Consider the following 21732-nt stretch of genomic DNA (forward strand, 5'->3'; position numbering starts at 1 on the left):
GTTCGGTAAAGTTTGAAGGATTGGTGATAAAAATTGTACCATAACTTGTACCATAAACTTGTACCATAGTTGTACCCCATTGTACCCACCCCACTTATACCCTCTCCAGAAACTAGGGCGACTTATCATGCAACAAACTGAACCTCCATGGTAGAAAAAAGAAATCAGGAAAGTATTCATACTGATGGAACAAGAACTGCAGGTTGTGAGAGTTTAGAATCATCAAAAGGATAACAAATGGACCATTTTTCGTAAAGTGATCAAATGTACTGCCCAAATATTTGTTAAGTGCCTTGTTACAAATTATTGATTCACCTGTTGCAAATAATTGTATTTCAAAAGTTAGGATGTGAATTGCATACATTCTGTGTTGTTAGGTAGGACAAGCCATAATGTTTGTCCTACCTAGCAACAATTGATGTATGCAATTTGCTCTCTGACTATTGAAATACAATTACTTGTAACGGGTGAATTAAATCATTTTGTAACGAGGTACATGTACTTAAAGGTAAAGACCAGTATTGGAAACGCCCCAACTTCAAAAAATGAAATGGAAGCTCTCATTACCAATCATGTGAAAGAATATGTTTTGACTAATACATGATGATAACAAATTTGCCGGGAAACCGCCTACTAATTCATATATTTGGTAAATTTGTTTCTCTCATGGTCTGTGAGAGATATAGGGTACATCTTTCTGTGTATAGTGCTTGTAACTTTACGAAGAATGGGCCAAATTTCTTATCATTTTGATGATTTCAGAACCTTGCAGATGCTAGATGCTAGATGATCAGCCTTTTCTGATCGATTCCACAACGTTTCTTTCACAATGCAATCGCATGACCATAACTGGTCTTTACCTTTAACAAACATTCCTGAAGATAATTTGATTGCATTACGAAAAATAGCCAATTGACTTGTAATCTGGTTGAAAATAGAAGTGAAAACCAAGTTTCATGCAAATACAATGTATACAGTTACATGTACAGTTCATGTACATATGTAGATACAGGATATAGGACAAGAGCACCAACATGCGTGGTTTAAAAATTTGGTCCAAAGCCAGTATCAATGTGGGATAACAGGATTTCATTCAGAAATTGTTAGCTAGGCCTGAAATATGGGTACAATATTATACCGGTAATTGAATTAGTGATCATAATCTTTAGTCATTAATTGCATGAATGTTTAATTAGGACATATCAGCATCAATGGATGACTACAGTGTATCATTATCAATGGCCCCAATCGGGAATCAAAGTAATCTGTAAAATCATAAATATTACCATCACAACGTACATGTGTATGTCATAATTATAAGCTGGTGGTCTTTATGTACTTTTACTACATTGCAAGGACTTTAATCAAATGTGGGAACACTAAAGGTATGGATGGGGGGAAACTTGTCTTTATTTTGTAGAAGTGGTCAGAATCAACAACAGTGTTTCATTGATAAATTCCCTGCTATTTCCTGCCATTTTGGAACAATTAATAATTGTGAATGATCATAACCTTTTAATGAATTATGATTATTGCATGTAGGTTTTAATTACAATAGGATCAACATCTTACATGTAGCATCAATTGATGGACTACTATCATTATTAATGGCCCCATCAGGGATAATAGTAATTTATGAGATCATAAACATACAATGACCATTAACACATACAGTGTAGGCCTTCATACATTTTAAGCAGGTGGTCTTTATAAACAGGTCCTTTTACTACAAGGCACAGGCTTCAATTACAATACAATGTAATTTCTGCTGCATCCTGCCCTTGTGAAACAATTAATTATTATGAATGAGTGATCATGACCTTTTAATGAATATAATGATTATTGCAGGCAGGTTTTAATTATGATCATTAATATTAATGGCCCCCTAACAATGTTAAGTCTGAGATACACGGCCTTTCGTGTTATCAGTGTTTGTGATATGGTGTAATATTGAAGCCCTAAAAAAATTGCACTTTAAAATGATCAAGAAGTGCCTCGAAAAAGTAAAAATCTTTGAGTGACCAGTTTTACCATACCTCTTTTTCTCCAATGAACTATAGTGTCTATGAAAACCATTTGGCAAACAGTTTTAAAATATTTAATTCCAATCATAAATATCTTGATAATCAGACAGGCGATTGGCTTGTAAAAGTCACAGGGTTCCTCAATGACCTAAAGGTTCATAATTATCATTGCAGCATGAGCTAAATCCAGATTTTTTTTTCAGAATCTGAGACAAATTAAGTTACCGGATCCCTTTAAAGCATACCATGATGGTAGACAGTACATCTTTATTAGCAGGTGGTCATTGTATAGAGATGGTCACTTACATGTAAGTAGGTTTGTCTCAACAGCAGTTAATATTTAATTAATAAATTCTTTGCTACATGTGTGTCCTGCCATTTTGGAACAATTAATAATTCAAATTCAAGTTCAAATTCAATTTTATTTCACATCTCTTTAATAACACATCAAAAGATATACAAACAAATCAGTATAATTGTGAATGAGTGATCATAACCTTTAAATGATCATTGCATGCAGATCTTAATTAGGATGGCTTAGCTTCACAACAATGGTACATAATAGCAGGTGGTCATTATATAGAGATGGTCACTTAAGAAGGTTTGAATCAACAACAGTATTTTGTTGATAAATTCTTTGCTGGAGGTATATTATGTATACATACAGTGTGTGTCCTGCCATTTTGTAACAAGTAATCATTTTGAATGAGCGATCGTAACCTTTTAGTTTTATAATGATCATTGCATGCAGATCTTAATTGGGACGGCTTAGCATCCCAGCAATGTAGGTGACTATATCATTAGCAATGGCCCCCATTGGGGATCATATTAATCTTCGGGATCATAGGCATGACTGTTACCATGTAGGGGGCCCCCTTTAATAACGAACTCACGTGGTGGGGGCTCCACTAAAATCAGCATTAATATTGGAGATGGGGCTGGTTTTGAGGCACAGCTTGACAATATATAGTGGACATGTGCATGCGCATGTAATTTTAGCTTTAACAGTGTAGTGTAGTGAGAGCAGTTTTAACCAAAGTATCCACATTATTTTTTATTGTCTCTTATAACATATGATAATAAGATAATTTGATTAATTTATATAGCGCAGCTACTATATTAATATACTCTAGTGTGTTGTGATGAAAATAAAACTCATAACAGTGCTTTTTTATACAGACACACAATTAAAAATATTATGACAACATTTATAGCAAGCACTGTTTGGAAACATCTGCTATCCAAAGAACACCTTTACTACTGAATGATGTACATGTTACTTACATGTACAAATCAAGCCAATTTCACATACTGTACTCTATTAAAATTCCATTACCTTCAGAAAGGAAGATGGGTTTTTTATGAGCACCCATGAGCTTTCTCAATCTCTGCATTTTGGTTCCAAAGAATACTATAGTGAATATTTTCTTTAGGAAATTGCTCTTTAGACGCACTCACATCTGAACTATGATGAGAAATACATGTGTATAGTTGAAAAGTTTGGACCAAACTTCCATGCCATGTATTAGTGTGTAGTCCCATATACCCATTTGTATGTGCAGTTCAATGGCTTTGGGGAAAGATTGGGACACATTCTTTTCCTTTAATTACCGGTATTCCAAAAATTCCCAAAATACAATCATTCTTATGTGCTACCTTTCTCGATAGACCGGTTTACTATTACCACAAACATAACATATTCAAATTTATAGATGTTTTCTTCCTGGGGAACTTGGGACGAATTATTCCATTAACCCGTTATTGAATTAAGTGAATTAATGAACTACAATACTCGGAATCCAGTCTGCATACTTGTTGCTGTGTCAGGCAAGCCTCATGAAAGCTTTCAGGTTCTCAAAAACAACCTTTGTTTAATAAATATGCATACAATTTGAATATGTTAATATATCAAGTACCAGTCTATTGCTTCCAGAGAGTTTCTTAGGTGCACAATCTAACTACAAGTACCTGTACATGTACGTCATCAGTACTCATCTCTTTGACCCATAGAAACAAAAAACTTACTCTTTGGTTTTTTCTCCGCAAGCACAGAGCGCTAGCACCATCAGAAGACACAAACCTGATGCAAAAATAATGAAGATGGTTGCCGGGGGCCCCAGATGACTGAATTCTGTACCCTTTGATGAATCTGGTGAAGACAAATAATGGATAAAGAAAAGGTTGCTTTATGAATAATAAAAAGAAAAATTCAGAGAACAGGAAAGAAGGAATTAATAATTGATTTCTCAATAAAGGGCTCCATACAAAACAATGTTTTCCCCACGGGAGGCTGCAATAGAATTTGTAGAGTCAATGGTCTGTGTGTGCATGTGAACCACTTTTAAATTTCAAAGTTTCGCTGGATGTGGATGGACGTTTAAAAAATGGGGCCCAAGTGTAAAGAATCACCTATTTATACAAAGCCCGACTACCGGCATAAGAACAATAATAATAATATATTGTTATGTCTAGAAAAGGAATATAAATGTTTGCATCAAGATATGAACTTGTAGCAAATTAAGGCACATATTTACATGTAAAAAACACTGGTAAAATTAGGAGAGGGTACAGGTGAGTTTCTCTCATAATCACCTTAAATTTACTTTATGGACGCATGAGAGTTAGATATTTCAAGTTAAAAGAAAAAATTGACAACGTCTGATTTTTGTAAATTTGAAAAAAGGGGACATTTCTTTTGATTCTTTTGAAAGAACAAATATTTTGTGAAAAAGGGTCATATTCAAAATACGCTTATTTATCTTTACCTGTTTTGTTTTTCAACTACAGATCGATCAATCGATCTAATACTGGGTGCTTGAATACCTCTTTTTTGTTGTTGTTTTTTGCACAAAGGAACCATAATGTGTGGGAAACATTCATGAAATATATAGGAAGCATATTTGTAATAATGGCTAATACTAACAACCCTACATGTACATCACACTTTTTTGTATGAATCCCCCTCCTCCCCCTCCTTCCTCTCCCCTCCCACCCCCCCCCCCCCCCCCATTTACACAAAAATGGCACACAAAGGACATGGGGCCTGAGGCAAGGGTTCATTCTCTGTTCTGCCATTAAAAATGATTTCAGAACAGAATACATTTAAGTGTGTTTACTGTGTGTCAATAAGAAATGATACCATGTTCACTGTCAATTTGCAGTGCATAGCCTTATAATTTTAATGTACATACATGTACATACATTTACAGGGGTGGATACATGTATGTTCTTTAAAAAGCAAACAATGAAATGTTGACACATTTTATTTATTTAACTTGCGTGAATTTATCTATTCATGCTTCCTCTTGCAGTTTGTTATTAATATTTAGGGAAAATCCCTTCACTCTACAAACATCATATAAAGGTGATAACTCTAGGAGTACAATGTCAATGTCTAAACATACATGTAACGTACATGACATGCTTTGTTCATTTACAGGCCGTCTTTTGTGGCCTGGAAACAGGCCAGCTAAAATTAAGTTTCCCACACTTTGATTCCCATTTTGTACAATGAAGAAGTACAATAAAAGAAATATACATTTTTAAAGATATGTTTTTATAGAACCTTTCGAACCAGTGTGAAAATACTCTTTTTCCAAGAACTAGCTCTTGATTTGCCATCTAAAAATTAGATCTCCTACAAATTTACCGCTAAAATAAAAAATTTAAACCATCAGGCCTAGAAATTGGATTGTTTTAAAGTAGGACTGAAGTAACAATGTCGTAAAAGACCTGATTTTCAAGATTAAAATTCATTAACCCTTTCGCATGATAACTTTTGTTTCACATCCCTAGAAAAAAATGCCAGAAGCAAGAGTATCTATAGAAAGGGCAACAATTCTTCACGTACTGCATGTACATTTTCATTTCATGACTACATTGCTTTCGATGCCAGGAAGTTTGCAGCTTTATATTTGATAGGGATATTTGATAGGGATAGTTGAGTTCTTGTTCCAGTCCGCAAATGCCTACAAAGCTCTTATTTTTATTTATATACCTCATTTTAATATTCTTTACTAATCCTGTCTTCTGATTGGTTGAAAATGCAGTCATGTTCTTAACCATGCCCGCTAATTGAAATTCATAGTCATTTTTCCCGGCTCTACCGGTTTATATCCATTTTTCATAGCACTTTTTCCATGGCTGTGAAACGTGACGTCATTTTGCTGCGATCCCCATTTTGGTTTACGTGTTACCGTATAAGTTTCTTTTGTGCGATGACCGATGACAAGTAGACTAGACGCACAGTCTGTGTAAATATGTTGCGAATTTGTGAATTTATAAAGTTACTGTTCATGTTCTACTGTTCTACTGGAGCACAGCTTGTTGGTGATATCATCCTGTACAAAAGTTACTGTTCGTGTAAACGTGTTTGGTATTCCCTGTTCTACTGGAGCACAGCTTGTTGGATTTCATACTGTACACAAGTTATTGTTGGTGTTAATATTCATGACTTCAAAGAGATGGAAACCTAAATGGGTGAGTCAACATTTTCCTTTTTTTCGGTATATAAAATATATATTGACTGCTTTTAATATTCGAGGCATAGTTGTTTCTATAGGGTCTCGGGAAACTCACAACCTGCAATGACCCCGCGGCGCAAGCGCCTTGGGGTCATAGCAGGTTGTGAGTTTCCCTTGACCCTATAGAAACCACTATGCCTCTCAAAGCAGTCAATATATCCTTATTATGACCTTTCACTATGCCCTTTTAGGACCTTAAGTTGCTATGAAGGTAATTTTAGACCCCAAAGAGTGTGAAATTTAGCCCCCCCCCCCCCGCCCCCTCCACTCAGTGTTATTTAGGGTACATGTACGTGTATGCATGTTCCCTCCGTTTGAAAGCACCCCCCTAAGTCTGGTGTGTAAAGCAATACAGGTCGATTTTCGTGTGTATTACGAGCCAGACTTTGTTGCGTGAAAAATAGCTCTTTACCAGGGATTTTGGGAACAAGAATGCGGTCCCTTCATTCCCGGACTGGGGGTGGGGGGGGGGGGGCCAGGGATATTGCCTATACGATCATACTAATTCAGCTCCACTTTTAAAAAAACACAGCTACCGGGGCCGGCTGGTTGAGCGCATTATAACCAACACAAAAAAGCAATCAATAAGCCAACATCAGCATTAGCTGGAATAAAATGTATTTACATGTACTTTTCAAAGGCTGGTTCAAATTATTGAATATTTGTCGGATCCAGAAATATTAGAAATCGTTATATTTATATATATCAGCCGTCTCGGATCCCATTTTGATCAAACAAAGATGATTTTGTCATGTTAGGCCAAATTTAAAAAAAACATGTTTAGCGTCCTACTTTTTTAAAAATGGGAAGGAGGAGGCCCTTTTTGTGTTTTTTTCAAAATGGCCGCTCAAAATGGCCACTCGGTACTTTTTCTCAGACAGACGGGCTATATTTCAAGATTCTTTCAAATTTGACACTCAGTTTTTCATTATCTCACAACAAAATTATTTTGTGTGGCGCCCTCTGCAACAAAACTCAAAAGCGCGAAAAATTAATCGCGCGAAAATAACAGCGTTTACAGATCTACGTGTGCATGTACAATGTATGTACATACATGTACATGTACGATGTATGCATCGTACATCTACATGTAATATACATTGTACATGTAGTGATATGTCGTTCATCTACAACTCTACATACAACATGCATGTAATGTTCATCTACATTAGGCCTAAAATAAAAGCTTGTTGCATTGCCCTTTGGGTGCCAAAACATGGGTCGGTCGGTCGGAAAAGTTTTTATTTTTTAAAACTTTTCTTTTGTCGCCCTCTTTGGGCCGATATTTTTCAGATTTGAATGTTTTTCGTTTCTCCTTTTTTTCCAACTCTCTTTTGGCTGATATTTTTCAGTTTTTAATGCTTTAATACATGTGTTTCAACTTCATCATTTCATTGATATCTTTTTTCACCTCATGATCATCCATGGTTTGCACGAGTGAGAATTTTGGAATAATTTGATTTTATGCAATTTATATCCCATTTAAAGGGATCGTTTAACAATGTTAAATCTGAGATACACGGTCCTACATGTTATCAGTGTCTGTGATATGGTGTAACATTGAAGCCCTAAAAAAATCGCGCTTCAAAATGATCAAGAAGTGCCTCAAAAAAGTAAAAATCTTTGAGTGACCGGTTATACCATACTCGTTTTCCCCAATAGACTGTAGTGTTATGAAAACCGTCAGGCGAACGGTTTTCAAAATTTGTAATTCCAATCATAAATATCTTGATAATCAGACAGGCGATCGGCTTGTAAAAGTCATGGGGTTCCTGACTGACCTAAAGGTTTATAATTATCATTGCATTATGAGCTAAATCCAGAATTTTATTTCAGAATCTGAGACAAAGTTACCGGATCCCTTTAAACAAACAAAATATTCATTAATAATAAAAAAAAATCTAAAAAACGGTTTAAAAAAAAAAAACTTTTAAAAAATGCCGACCGTAGATTTTCAGATTTTTGGGTCGGTCGCAAAGGGCAATGCAACAAGTTTTTATTTTAGGCCTTAGGCTTAATCTACATACATACCAGTAGGGCTAATTGAGACCGGTAAACAAACAATACTACTTTGTTATCCTAGTAATTATGAGTCAGTCCGTGTTTGTTTGCCAAGTCCATGCATGCAGGGGTATATTGACTGGAGGAGGGCATGTTTACATGCTACTCAGGTTGATATATATTCCCTTATTATAAAACCTACTGCAGCTGGCTCCTAAAAGTATAAGGTGGACTATATAATATGTGCACATATAATTGCATGTTAACCTGGTTTAATGTACATATTTACTGTATGGTAGTTATGTATCACTTCCGATTCTTCTCCTTTTGCATGCAGCCTATCACAAAGATGTCTGTAGAAAGATTACCAGTTTTGTATGCAGGCACACTAAACCCTAGTACCTCTTTGCAAGAAGTATAGAGGATTGCATGCATAGGGTGTGACTCTCCTACAGTATACATGTACAAGAGGCCTCCAATTAACGTTCTGTACAAATTTATGCAAATCTGTGACAAATATATATATAAATGCATCCAGTTATGAATGAAAGTGAGAAATTGATTTCATGATGAATGATTTTTCTTGTTCATTTTACAAAATTATAAATTTGATGGGAAGAACTTAATTTGGCAATTAATGCTTCAGCCTCTACTAAGTTAGACCAATGACGGTTTTGAGAAACTTCCACTATAGATCTGAAAATGAGAAAATGCTGTGCTTATACACATTAACTTCAACTTCAAGTTCTTGTTCACATGTATGATTACATTTTCCCTCTTTCATAAAACTTTACATCAACAACCCAAAATAAAAAATAATGTCCTCGTCCACATCCTTCACCTAACCATTACAGATCTGAATGGGGTGATTTTTCTAAATATACAACTTTACAACAACAAAAATCCTGGTCTACATGTACATGTATCCTTCACTAAATAAACAAATCCTCCATAAATAATACAAATCTAGGTAAAGTATTCACATCAATTGGAGCGGATATCCTGATCTTTATGTACATGGTAGCATTTGCTGAGAAACAATGCCCAAACAGGATACAAGAAAATGGTATGAAAAATCACACACTGATCACTATCACTACAGCATACTTGTACATAAATAACTATATTCATCATAAACTGAAATGTATAAATTCACATCAGACAGTTTTTCCTGGAAATATTTGTGTTGGTCTTAATTTTTTACAGTATCATAAAGTTTCTTGTTTCCTCCCACTTTGCTATTTTGGCCTGATATTTGAGAGAAAAAAACGATGATGAAACTGCAGACACCAGACAATGTATGATGTAATAAATACCATAAGAGCTAGGGTAACAACTACATGTAAGTAATAATCACTTTAAAGATAATTAAAATCTACCGTAAGTTTGACCTAAAAGAAAACTTTACCTGGCATTTTACGGGTTATATACTGTACAACAGAGGAGTATGAAGCTAGAGAATAAAGAATAACTTTAAAATCAGCAATAGAAAAATTAGAAAACCCCAAGTCCAACTTGTAAACTTACATTTACATGTACATGTATATATAATCTACATGTACAGTATTAGAGTAATTTCAAGTGTGCACACAGGGCATGTATTTACAGGTACAAATTAAGATTTTCTAGTTTTTAAAGACCGTCGTTACTACTGGGCCAGAAGGGATTAGACCACACAGCGAGGTCAATGACAGGTGGCTATCTCATTAACTCAGCTCTCAACTGACATAAGAAAAAGAGGATCATGGGGGACCAACAGGCACCGATTTGGGAAGTTTTCTATATAGAGGGAGCAATTAGCTACAAGTACATGTAGGACAGTGGGGCTTTAAGATGCTGGTGACGAGTTTGGAAACTAAAAACCAACAGAAACGGTTTCTGTGTCGACCTCAAGACCGACTCAAGTATGTCACGTACGATGTACAATGTAGACTTCCTTCCCGCCCGAATATAATGTACTTTGTATTTAGGATCATTTATAATCAGTTTCCTTACTTTCACATCTTGAATAGCAATTTACCTACTCTTCTTCTACACTCAATGAGGTTTGTTCTGTATAATACAGTACATGTCAAGAGTTGATAAAATGAAAGTATAAAATTAGTAGTAGAATGGGCATACATGTACATATGTCTACTAGACGATGAAACTAAAACAGAATTCTACATTGCTAAATATAGAAAGGAAGGTTTACAGTATATAAAAGATAACATCTGGAAGAAGTAAAGAGAGGATGATGATGATAATGATGATGATCACCTGATGATGATTATATTGATAATGATGATATTGATCATTATTATATTGATAATGATGATGATGATGATTATATTGATAAATGATATTGATGATTAAATTGATAATGATAATGATGGTGGTGATCAAGATATTGATCATTATATTGATAAAGATAATAATGATGGTGATGATGATTGATGATGATAATTATATTGATAATGATGATGATGATAATGATAATGATGATTGATGATGATTGATGATGATGATGATGATGGTGATGATAATGATAACGATGATGATAATGATAATGATAATGGTGATGATGATTGATGATGATAATTATATTGATAATGATAATGATGATGATGATGATAATGATAATGATGATGGTGATGATGATTGATGATGATAATTATATTGATAATGATAATGATGATGATGATTGATGATGATAATGATGATGGTGATGATGATTGATGATGATAATTATATTGATAATGATGATGGTGATGATGATTGATGATGATAATTATATTGATAATGATAATGATGATGATGATTGATGATGATAATGATGATGGTGATGATGATTGATGATGATAATTATATTGATAATGATGATGGTGATGATGATTGATGATTATAATTATATTGATAATGATAATGATGATGATGATGATAATGATAATGATGATGGTGATGGTGATTGATGATTATAATTATATTGATAATGATGATGGTGATGATGATTGATGATTATAATTATATTGATAATGATAATGATGATGATGATGATAATGATAATGATGATGATAATTATATTGATAATGATGATGGTGATGATGATTGATGATGATAATTATATTGATAATGATGATGGTGATGATGATTGATGATTATAATTATATTGATAATGATAATGATGATGATGATGATGATGATGATGGTGATGATGGTGATGATGATTGATGATGATGATTATATTGATAATGATAATGATGATGATGATGATAATGATAATGATAATGGTGATGATGATTGATGATGATAATTATATTGATAATGATGATGGTGATGATGATTGATGATTATAATTATATTGATAATGATAATGATGATGATGATGATGATGATGATGATGGTGATGATGGTGATGATGATTGATGATGATGATCATATTGATAATGCTAATGCTGATGAGGAGGAGGATGATGATAATGGTAATGAAGATGACGATGACAGATGTGGAAGGGAAAAGTATTCAAAATGAGACACAAAGGGAAGGGAGCTAATGATAATCACATTCTATCCACAATACCAAGTAGTCCTCTGTAGGATCATGGACCTATTACGGATGGACATTCAACGTGATTCTTTCTTTGATCCAATGATAGTCGCCGCCTTCTGATTATGTGCATCTTGATGAGAACATTCAGCTGTTTTAACTATAACGACTGCGTAAGCATTTTCGGTGATTGACAAAGGAGCAGTTCCCTCTCTTGGGTTTTGTTTGGATGGTGTGCTCTGTAAGAGTGCGTCTTGAATGAAAGCATCCCCAATGGGGAGCAGCAAAGTTGAAAAGCAGACGATTTTGGTGATATGAAATGTATTATTTCTGATTCGCAAACTTTCGCACACACCCATGACCTTATAAAACAGTTAGAAGGCCATGATCTTTATAAGACCTGTGCTTTGTAACTCTGGAATATTATGAGGAAATAGGGGAAACGGGACTTTAAATCACAACCCCAAAATCCAAAAATAACCTCTATCTGGTAATATCAACATGTTTTTCAAAATAAAATACATGTTCAGTACACGGAACAACAATTTTGGATTAAAAGCCAGAACTGCACATCCATTTTCCATGATTTAGGCGAGTTATTATCTTCTGCGCATGTAGATATGTGTAAAATCACTATCTTGATTCTTTTCCGGCTTTTTGGCGGTGACCATCATGAGATCAAAGTGACGAAACATGTACGGAATGTTATTGAGATGACATTGACGGAGACAATCACAATGAATTCGTTAAGAAAACGATGAATGTTCATCCATAACACACTGTAGGTCCATGGTAGGATGAAACCAAGAGAATATTAACTCTCTCTCTCTCACATTCCTTTTTATCCCCTTTCAAACCCAACGGTCCTTCTCAGGGTGCGTTCAATCGAATTTTCGAAGCTAGAATCACAAACATGAATCACAAATCAAAACGCCATTACAAAAAAACAAGGTCACTGCGGTTAGCGTTCAAGCGATTTTTCATCAACGCTGATTCTAGCTCATTTCGAGCCCAGCCACTGCGGATCACTCTCGCAGTTTGACCCAGGAAGTATAGGTCAACTTCGGCGCGCGCTTTTTGGAATTGTTTACGGCCGACTGTCGAATGCTGTTTTTAGCATAGATCGCAATAATAAAACAAAGAATGAGAAGGTGATGGAAAGAAGAAACAAAAAATAACATAAGGAAAGACAGAAAGAGAAAGTGATAGAATGATTGAAACAAAGAATAACATAGAATTATTTAAAAAAAAGAATAACATAAGAGAAGGTGATAGAAGGAAAAAAACAAAGATTAACATAAGAATAGAAGGAAGAAACAAAGAATAACATAAGAGAATGTGAGTGAAGGGAAAAAACAAAGATTAACATAAGAATAGAAGGAAGAAACAAAGAATAACAAAAGAGAAAGTGATAGAATATAAAAACAAAGAATAACATAAGGAAAGACACAAAGAGAAAGTGATAGAATGCTTAAAACAAAGAATTACATTAAAAAAGCTGATAGAAGGAAAAAAACAAAGATTAACATAAGAATAGAAGGAAGAAACAAAGAATAACAAAAGAGAAAGTGATAGAATTATTAAAACAAAGAATAACAAAAGAGAAGGTGATAGAAGGAAGAAACAAAGATTAACATAAGAATAGAAGGAAGAAACAAAGAATAACAAAAGAGAAAGTGATAGAATTATTAAAACAAAGAATAACAAAAGAGAAGGTGATAGAAGGAAAAAACAAAGAATAACATAAGAATAAAAGGAAGAAACAAAGAATAACATAATGAAAGACAAAAAGAGAATGTGATACAAGGAAGAAACAAAGAATAACATAAGGAAAGACAGAAAGAGAAAGTGATAGAATGATTAAAACAAAGAATAACATAAGAGAATGTGAGTGAAGGGAAAAAACAAAGATTAACATAAGAATAGAAGGAAGAAACAAAGAATAACAAAAGAGAAAGTGATAGAATTATTAAAACAAAGAATAACAAAAGAGAAGGTGATAGAAGGAAAAAACAAAGAATAACATAAGAATAAAAGGAAGAAACAAAGAATAACATAATGAAAGACAAAAAGAGAATGTGATACAAGGAAGAAACAAAGAATAACATAAGGAAAGACAGAAAGAGAAAGTGATAGAATGATTAAAACAAAGAATAACATAAGAGAATGTGAGTGAAGGGAAAAAACAAAGATTAACTTAAGAATAGAAAGAAGAAACAAAGAATAACAAAAGAGAAAGTGATAGAATTATAAAAACAAAGAATTACATAAGAAAAGCTGATAGAAGGAAAAAAACAAAGATTAACATAAGAATAGAAGGACGAAACAAAGAATAACAAAAGAGAAAGTGATAGAATTATAAAAAAAATAAAGAATTACACAAGAGAAGGTGATAGAAGGAAAAAAACAAAGAATAACATAATAATAGAAAGGAAGAAACAAAGAATAACATAAAGAAAGACAGAAAGAGAAAAAGATAAAAGGAAAACAAGGTATAACATAACGGAACAGGCCACGATAAAGAGCATGTATAATGAAAGCAAATTGCATGAAAAGCAGGCGCGCGGTTTTTGCCCAAACCGGAACAGGCTCCGTCATACAATCATGATTGAAAACTCCGTCCGTTCAATCGAATTTTAGCGACCGTGATTCTGCAGAATCATGATACAAAACGCATCTTTTTCAGCGTTTCATGTTTGTGTTTTCAAACACGTTTATTTTTACGACCGACGAAAAAATCGCTTGAACGCATTGCGTTTTAAACTAAACGTCTTTAGAAACCGTGATTCTAGGGTGAAAAAGTGTCGATTAAACGCACCCTCACTCTCAGGACCATCCACACAGTAAAACCACAAACTGTTGAATTTACACACACCACCATGCAAAACCTAACCTTCAAAGATCATAACTGCATGTCTATTTAATAGTAGAGAGAAGAGGATGGGGGGGGGGGGGGAGGGATTGAAATATTGGTCCTCCACACATATTATTCAATACAGACACACAAGGGTGACTGAGATGGGAGGGGGGGGGTAAGGGATAGTGGGAGTGATGAGTGATGTGGATACTGTTTGAAAAAGAACATTTTATATATTCCTTCATTCCTTCTATTTGCTTTTTGGGATGGTCTCTCTCAATAAATGTCAACCAATCAATATCGCTTCAATCTAGCAAGCGGCAGTATATATGACAGCTTGTGAGGGACATGCCCTAATTGATCAAACAGAGCAACTGTTTCATTCTTTTTTGAGTAAATTTGACCAGCGTTTAATTTCGGCAGGATTAATGGGTTCGTTCAAGAGTGGTGGTCGATATTGGAACTATCTCTAGTATGACAACTTGACAAGGAAATCAAACGGAAAAAACTAAGGAGAGTGGGACAGGTAATGGTGGCAATTCTCAGGCAATCTAGTGAATCTCCATACATGTATGTACCGGTAGGATTATAATGTAGATGTAGAAACACAGAAGATTTGTCATTTTTGAGAATTGCAAATTTGCAGGTAATGAAATTTTGATAGGATCTACAAATATTGCAAATGTCAAGTATTGTGATTAAAATCTGTCAGAGAGAAAAGGGTGGGCTGGAGAGGTAGGAGTGGCAAGCACAATACAAAATATTGCACTTCAAATTGCATACAAAATACAATTCATCTATTGCAAAAAAGTAATGAATACATGTATGGACATGTATGTAACAGTTACAAACTCAGAAACCGTCCTCATTGTTTTCTCTTTGTTACAAAAACATCAAGACTCATTCAAGAGTTGTCACTCTTATAATTTTATTGTTGGCCTACACCCATGAAGTTTAAGCCCTTTATTTAAAGTGCATTAATGTTCTTTTTATAATGAAAAGAGAAGTCACACAATAAACAGGAATGTAGGCTTTACAACATTTCCTAAAAAAGAGAGTAATGTTGGGGTCCAAAGCCAACAAGTACATGTACTGTGCATTAAGCTGTGCATAAAGCTGGGCAAAAGCCCCAAAACTGGAATCCTGAGCCTATTGATTTTTGTTTAACTTCACTATTGTGTGAATATGAAGGCCACTTCCAATTAAAAAATATAAAAAAACATGAATGTTCAGTAAATGTTGGCCTACAAGATTCAAAATACACTGTAAATCAATTTAGCAAATGAAAATTATCTTATTGTACAACTACATGTACATGTACATCTGACATAACACATGTACATGTAGCTTCTTTAACAGTTGATAGTCATCCCTTCGTACTTCTTTTAAGGTTAATTGCCAAATTGCTTTGTTGGACAGGAAAACCAAATCATAATCTGACAAATTAGCCAGCTATGACAGAGCATACAATAGAGGAAGGATGTCGCAGTGTATCATTTATAGCCAGGCATACGGAAATCCTCATTTAACACTTTGGCAATGGTTTCCTTCAAGGAAACTATTTTGGTCCATTACTATTCATTGTACACAGTATGAAACATGATTTGACCATTGATGATTTCATGACATGTTAGTTGATTTGGAAATATCTCCAGCTATGCCTTTCACCTTGAACATTGTTCTAAATTATTCTGACCTGGCACAATTGTCTTGTACAACAATATGGTAAATCATTAACAAATTTCATCTTTGGAACAATTATGAATTCATACTGACTTTCTACAAAACACACAAGAATGTATGTAAAGTTCAAACCCAATCATGTACAATTTACTACACATCAGTGTTTTCCTCAATATGAAAAACAAGCTTCTTAATCTTAACCACGTGTACATGTTCTTGATTACCAGTACATCACAATGGGTTCTGAACTTCTGAATCACGCACATCTGGGGCAAAAATAGGTGACTAACAATCGACTAATTGCCAAATAAACCAAACAACAGCACATACCTGTACCTTGGCTTGCACAGTAAATGCACATACATGTGTAGTCTGCAGTCTATAAGACTTCGGGTGCGTTTATCCTGTCTTGCCACTAGATACAGTGTATGTACCCACTATCGAACCCCACTATACGAACGTGTTTTGCGGGATGTCGCGTTTATCGTCTCTTCACGATTCAAAATAAAGGCCTTGTCTCTGCGCAGCTGCTTTATGCCGTTTGACCCGGGAAGCAGACAGTTTCTTGGAGGTCAACTTCACGCACATGCTTGTACAACAACACGACACAACACATGGCGCGCGCTAGCCTTCGAACCGGAAATTAAAACCGGGAGGTCCGATTTGTATGTGGGGTTCAAAACAGCTTTGCGTTTATCATCTCTCAGAAACGTGATTCTGGCTGTATGACACATTCAAAACTCACCTTTTTTGGCGTTACAATATGCACATATCTAAAGACGATTGAAAAAGGCTTTGCGTTTATCACCTTAAAAATTCGCCTGAAAGACGTTTGAGAAACCTGATTCTAGGCAAAAAGTTGGTCAATAAATGCACCCTAAGAGTCCTCAAACCCTACTTTGAAATGTCAAAAAGATGATTTGATAGGGCAACCAGATACCCGGTATTGGCATGCTACATACATATTTCAGGACTGGACAGGATTGGATTAACAAGGTTTTCAGTACGACAAAAAAGAAATGTGTTTGACTGCCATGGTGTCTGCATTACAGACTACTATGGCATGGCTCATTAAAATCTGATCACATATCTTACAAAATACGGATTTCCATTATGGCATCTCATGTCAAGCATAAACGAAAACAAGACTTTTCCTTTTTCAGGCTAAATCTGTCATCGCTTTGGTCCTCCCTTGAAACCTATTTGATTAGTCCAGTAATGAGCGATGGACACAGGGATTGCTGTTAAAAATGTTTCTAACCATGACAATCCGGTATGGCTGTGGACATTAGGGACTTTTATACTGTTTTCACACTGGCAATATTTTGCTTAACCCCGTACTATAGGTGGGGTTAAAGACCTATAGTCCGGGGTTAAGCTTATTCCACTTTCTTTTCACACTGGCAAAATGTTTCTTAACCCCTTACTATAGGTGGGGTTTAAATAAATAAAAGGGGGGGGGGGGGTTTAGCCCTACCTATAGTACGGGGTTAAGCTTATTCCACTTTCTTTTCACACTGGCAAAATGTTTCTTAACCCCGTACTATACATGTAGGTGGGGTTAAAGGGGGGGTCTTAGCCCTACCTATAGGGGTTAAGCCTATTCCACTTTCTGTTCAGACTCGTATTTACCAAAGTGGGCTAACCCCACCTATAGTACGGGGTTAAAGGTATTACAAAGTTTTGGTAAAAATATTTAATTCATCTGAAACTCTTTGATGTTATAACAAGATGCTATAGGAATATCTTTAACCAATCTCCCCCGCTGAAATACTTTTTTTTGTTTGTAGTGAATTAAACAGTAATTAATAAATCAATTATTAGTTCCAAGCTGCCTGTATTTAAACCAGCTCATGTTGTTGTATACTAGCGCCATCTACTGTTGTAAATGGTTCATGGTATAATCGATATTGAAAATGGGCTTTCGCCCCGCTCGGCGCTGACCCCGCTCCACAGCGGGAAAGCCACTGCATTCGCATGGCTAAGGTCCACGGTCTCTTTTAGAGCTCAATGGTTCCAGCATCTGTGTGCGTTTGTGTGAGAGCAAGTACCGTTCAGGATTGTATCGCACAAATCAATGGAGTTATAGTCTCCTCACGGCAGAGTGAGTAACCTATGGTTTGACGTACCCGTAAACCCTCCTCCGCAACCGTCTCAATCTAGTCTCAGCTTCGACTGATCAGTCATTTTGATATACATTTATAACAAACAGTTTCAATATGCTACGGGATACATGAAGTCTTATCATTTTTTCCAATTATTATGTCCGTGAAATGCATTCAGAAAAGAATATCAGAAAGAAAGCAATTTGAAAATGAATGACCACACAATCGTTCAAATAAACATGAAAGAAATACAATAAATACGTCTATCCATATACCGCTCTCTCTCTCTCTCTCTCTCTCTCTCTCTCTTTCCTACAGAAGTTCGTTGTAATGTTCATCATACCCTTGGAAGTTTCGAAAATAATCATTTTCACCACATAGACCCTCTCTCTCCGAAATATAGACCCAGGCTCTCTCTGTCACTCTCACTCTCACTTGTTCCCTCTTTCCCTTCCTCTCGCACCCTCTCGATCTCCCTCTCTTCGCCTGGACCTCTGCACTGAATGTTTGACTTGTTATGATCATTATTTTCTTTCATTCTCATCTACATTATAACCCCATCGAAAAACTATGATCCTATCACGTTGAATGAAAACTTCTATCGTCTTTGTGATTATTATTATCTTTGTCATATCTTTATATCATCCTCATTTACATACACCCCAACAATGGTCCTATCGCGTGAATGAGAACTTCTATCGTTTTTACGATTATTATTATCCCTGCCAAACATATATTATCATACTCATTTACATGAACCACAACCAAAAAATATGGTCCTATTACGCGAATGAGAACTTCTATAGAAGTTGTCTTCGTGATTATTATTATTGTTGTCATAAACTCCAACCAAACACTACTATCCTATCGAGTGAATGAGAACTTCTCTTGCTTTTGTGATAATTATTATCTTTGTCATATATTTATATCACCCCCATTTGAATAACCCCGATAAAAGAAATATGGTCCTATCACGCGAATGAGAACTTCTATAGTCTTTGTGATTATTATTATTGTTGTCATAACCCAACCAAAAACTACTGTCCTATCACGTGAATGAGAATTTCTCTCGATTTTGTGATAATTATTATTTTTGGCATATTTATATCACCCTCATTTGAATAACCCCGACAAAAGAAATATGGTCCTATCACGCGAATGAGAACTTCTATCTTTTTTGTGATTATTATTATCCTTGTCATAAACTCCAACCAAAAAATACTGTCCTATCACGTGAATGAGAACTTCTCTCGCTTTTGTGATAATAATTATCTTTGTCATATATTTATATCATCTCATTATTTTGAATAACCCCGACAAAAGAAATATGGTCCTATCACGCGAATGAGAACTCTTATCGTCTTTGTGATTATTATTATTCTTGTCATAAAATCCAACCAAAAACTACTGTCCTATCACATGAAAGAGAACTTCTCTCGCATTTGTGATAATTAGTATCTTTGTCATGTATTTATATCACCCTCATTTACATAACCCCGACAAAAGAAATATGGTCCTATCAAGCGAATGAGAACTTCTGTCGTCTTTGTGATTATTATTATTGTTTTCATAGATTTATATCACCCTCATTTACATAAGAAAATTAAAAAAAATAAAAAAAAATATGGTACTAACACGCGAATGAGAACTCTTATCGTCTTTGTGATTATTATTATTCTTGTCATAAAATCCAAACAAAAACTACTGTCCTATCACATGAATGAGAACTTCTCTCGTATTTGTGATAATTAGTATCTTTGTCATGTATTTATATCACCCTCATTTACATAACCCCGACAAAAGAAATATGGTCCTATCAAGCGAATGAGAACTTCTGTCGTCTTTGTGATTATTATTATTGTTTTCATATATTTATATCACCCTCATTTACATAAGAAAATAAAAAAAATAACAAAAGAAATATGGTCCTAACACGCGAATGAGGACTTTTATCGTTTTTGTGATTATTATTATTGGTGTCATATATTTATATCACCCTCATTTACATAACCCCGACAAAAGAAATATGATCCTATCACGTGAATGAAAACTTATATCATCTTTGTGATTATTATTTTTTTTGTCATATATTTATATCATCCTCATTTACATACACCCCAACAATGGTCCTATCGCGTGAATGAGAACTTCTATCGTCTTTGTGATTATTATTATTCTTGTCATAAAATCCAACCAAAAACTACTGTCCTATCACATGAAAGAGAACTTCTCTCGCATTTGTGATAATTAGTATCTTTGTCATGTATTTATATCACCCTCATTTAAATAACCCCGACAAAAGATATATGGTCCTATCAAGCGAATGAGAACTTCTGTCGTCTTTGTGATTATTATTATTGTTTTCATATATTTATATCACCCTCATTTACATACACCCCAACAATGGTCCTATCGCGTGAATGAGAACTTCTATCGTTTTTACGATGATTATTATCCCTGCCAAACATATATTATCATACTCATTTACATGAACCACAACCAAAAAATATGGTCCTATTACGCGAATGAGAACTTCTATAGAAGTTATCTTCGTGATTATTATTATTGTTGTCATAAACTCCAAACAAACACTACTATCCTATCGAGTGAATGAGAACTTCTCTTGCTTTTGTGATAATTATTATCTTTGTCATATATCTATATCATCCTCATTTGAATAACCCCGACAAAAGAAATATGGTCCTATCACGCGAATGAGAACTTCTATAGTCTTTGTGATTATTATTATTGTTGTCATAACCCAACCAAAAACTACTGTCCTATCACGTGAATGAGAATTTCTCTCGATTTTGTGATAATTATTATCTTTGTTATATATCTATATCACCCTCATTTGAATAACCCCGACAAAAGAAATATGGTCCTATCACGCGTAGGAGAACTTCTATTGTTTTTGTGATTATTATTATCCTTGTCAAAAACTCCAACCAAAAAATGCTGTCCTACCACGTGAATGAGAACTTCTCTTGCTTTTGTAATAATTATTATCTTT

At 34.7% G+C, this 21732-nt stretch overlaps 1 protein-coding gene across 1 annotated transcript in view; it reads right to left on the reverse strand.

The window, feature by feature from the left end:
• Positions 1-21732, reverse strand: part of LOC752582 (collagen alpha-1(II) chain) — a 41783-nt gene that overhangs the window by 12857 nt on the left and 7194 nt on the right. Inside the window, exon 2 of the mRNA XM_030978200.1 lies at positions 4050-4173. Within this exon, the coding sequence (XP_030834060.1) occupies positions 4050-4173 (124 nt within the window). The remainder of the gene's footprint in view (positions 1-4049; positions 4174-21732) is intronic.

The sequence above is a fragment of the Strongylocentrotus purpuratus genome, unplaced genomic scaffold, assembly GCF_000002235.5.
Source record: "Strongylocentrotus purpuratus isolate Spur 01 unplaced genomic scaffold, Spur_5.0 spur5_scaffold_1, whole genome shotgun sequence".
Classification (NCBI taxonomy): domain Eukaryota; kingdom Metazoa; phylum Echinodermata; class Echinoidea; order Camarodonta; family Strongylocentrotidae; genus Strongylocentrotus; species Strongylocentrotus purpuratus.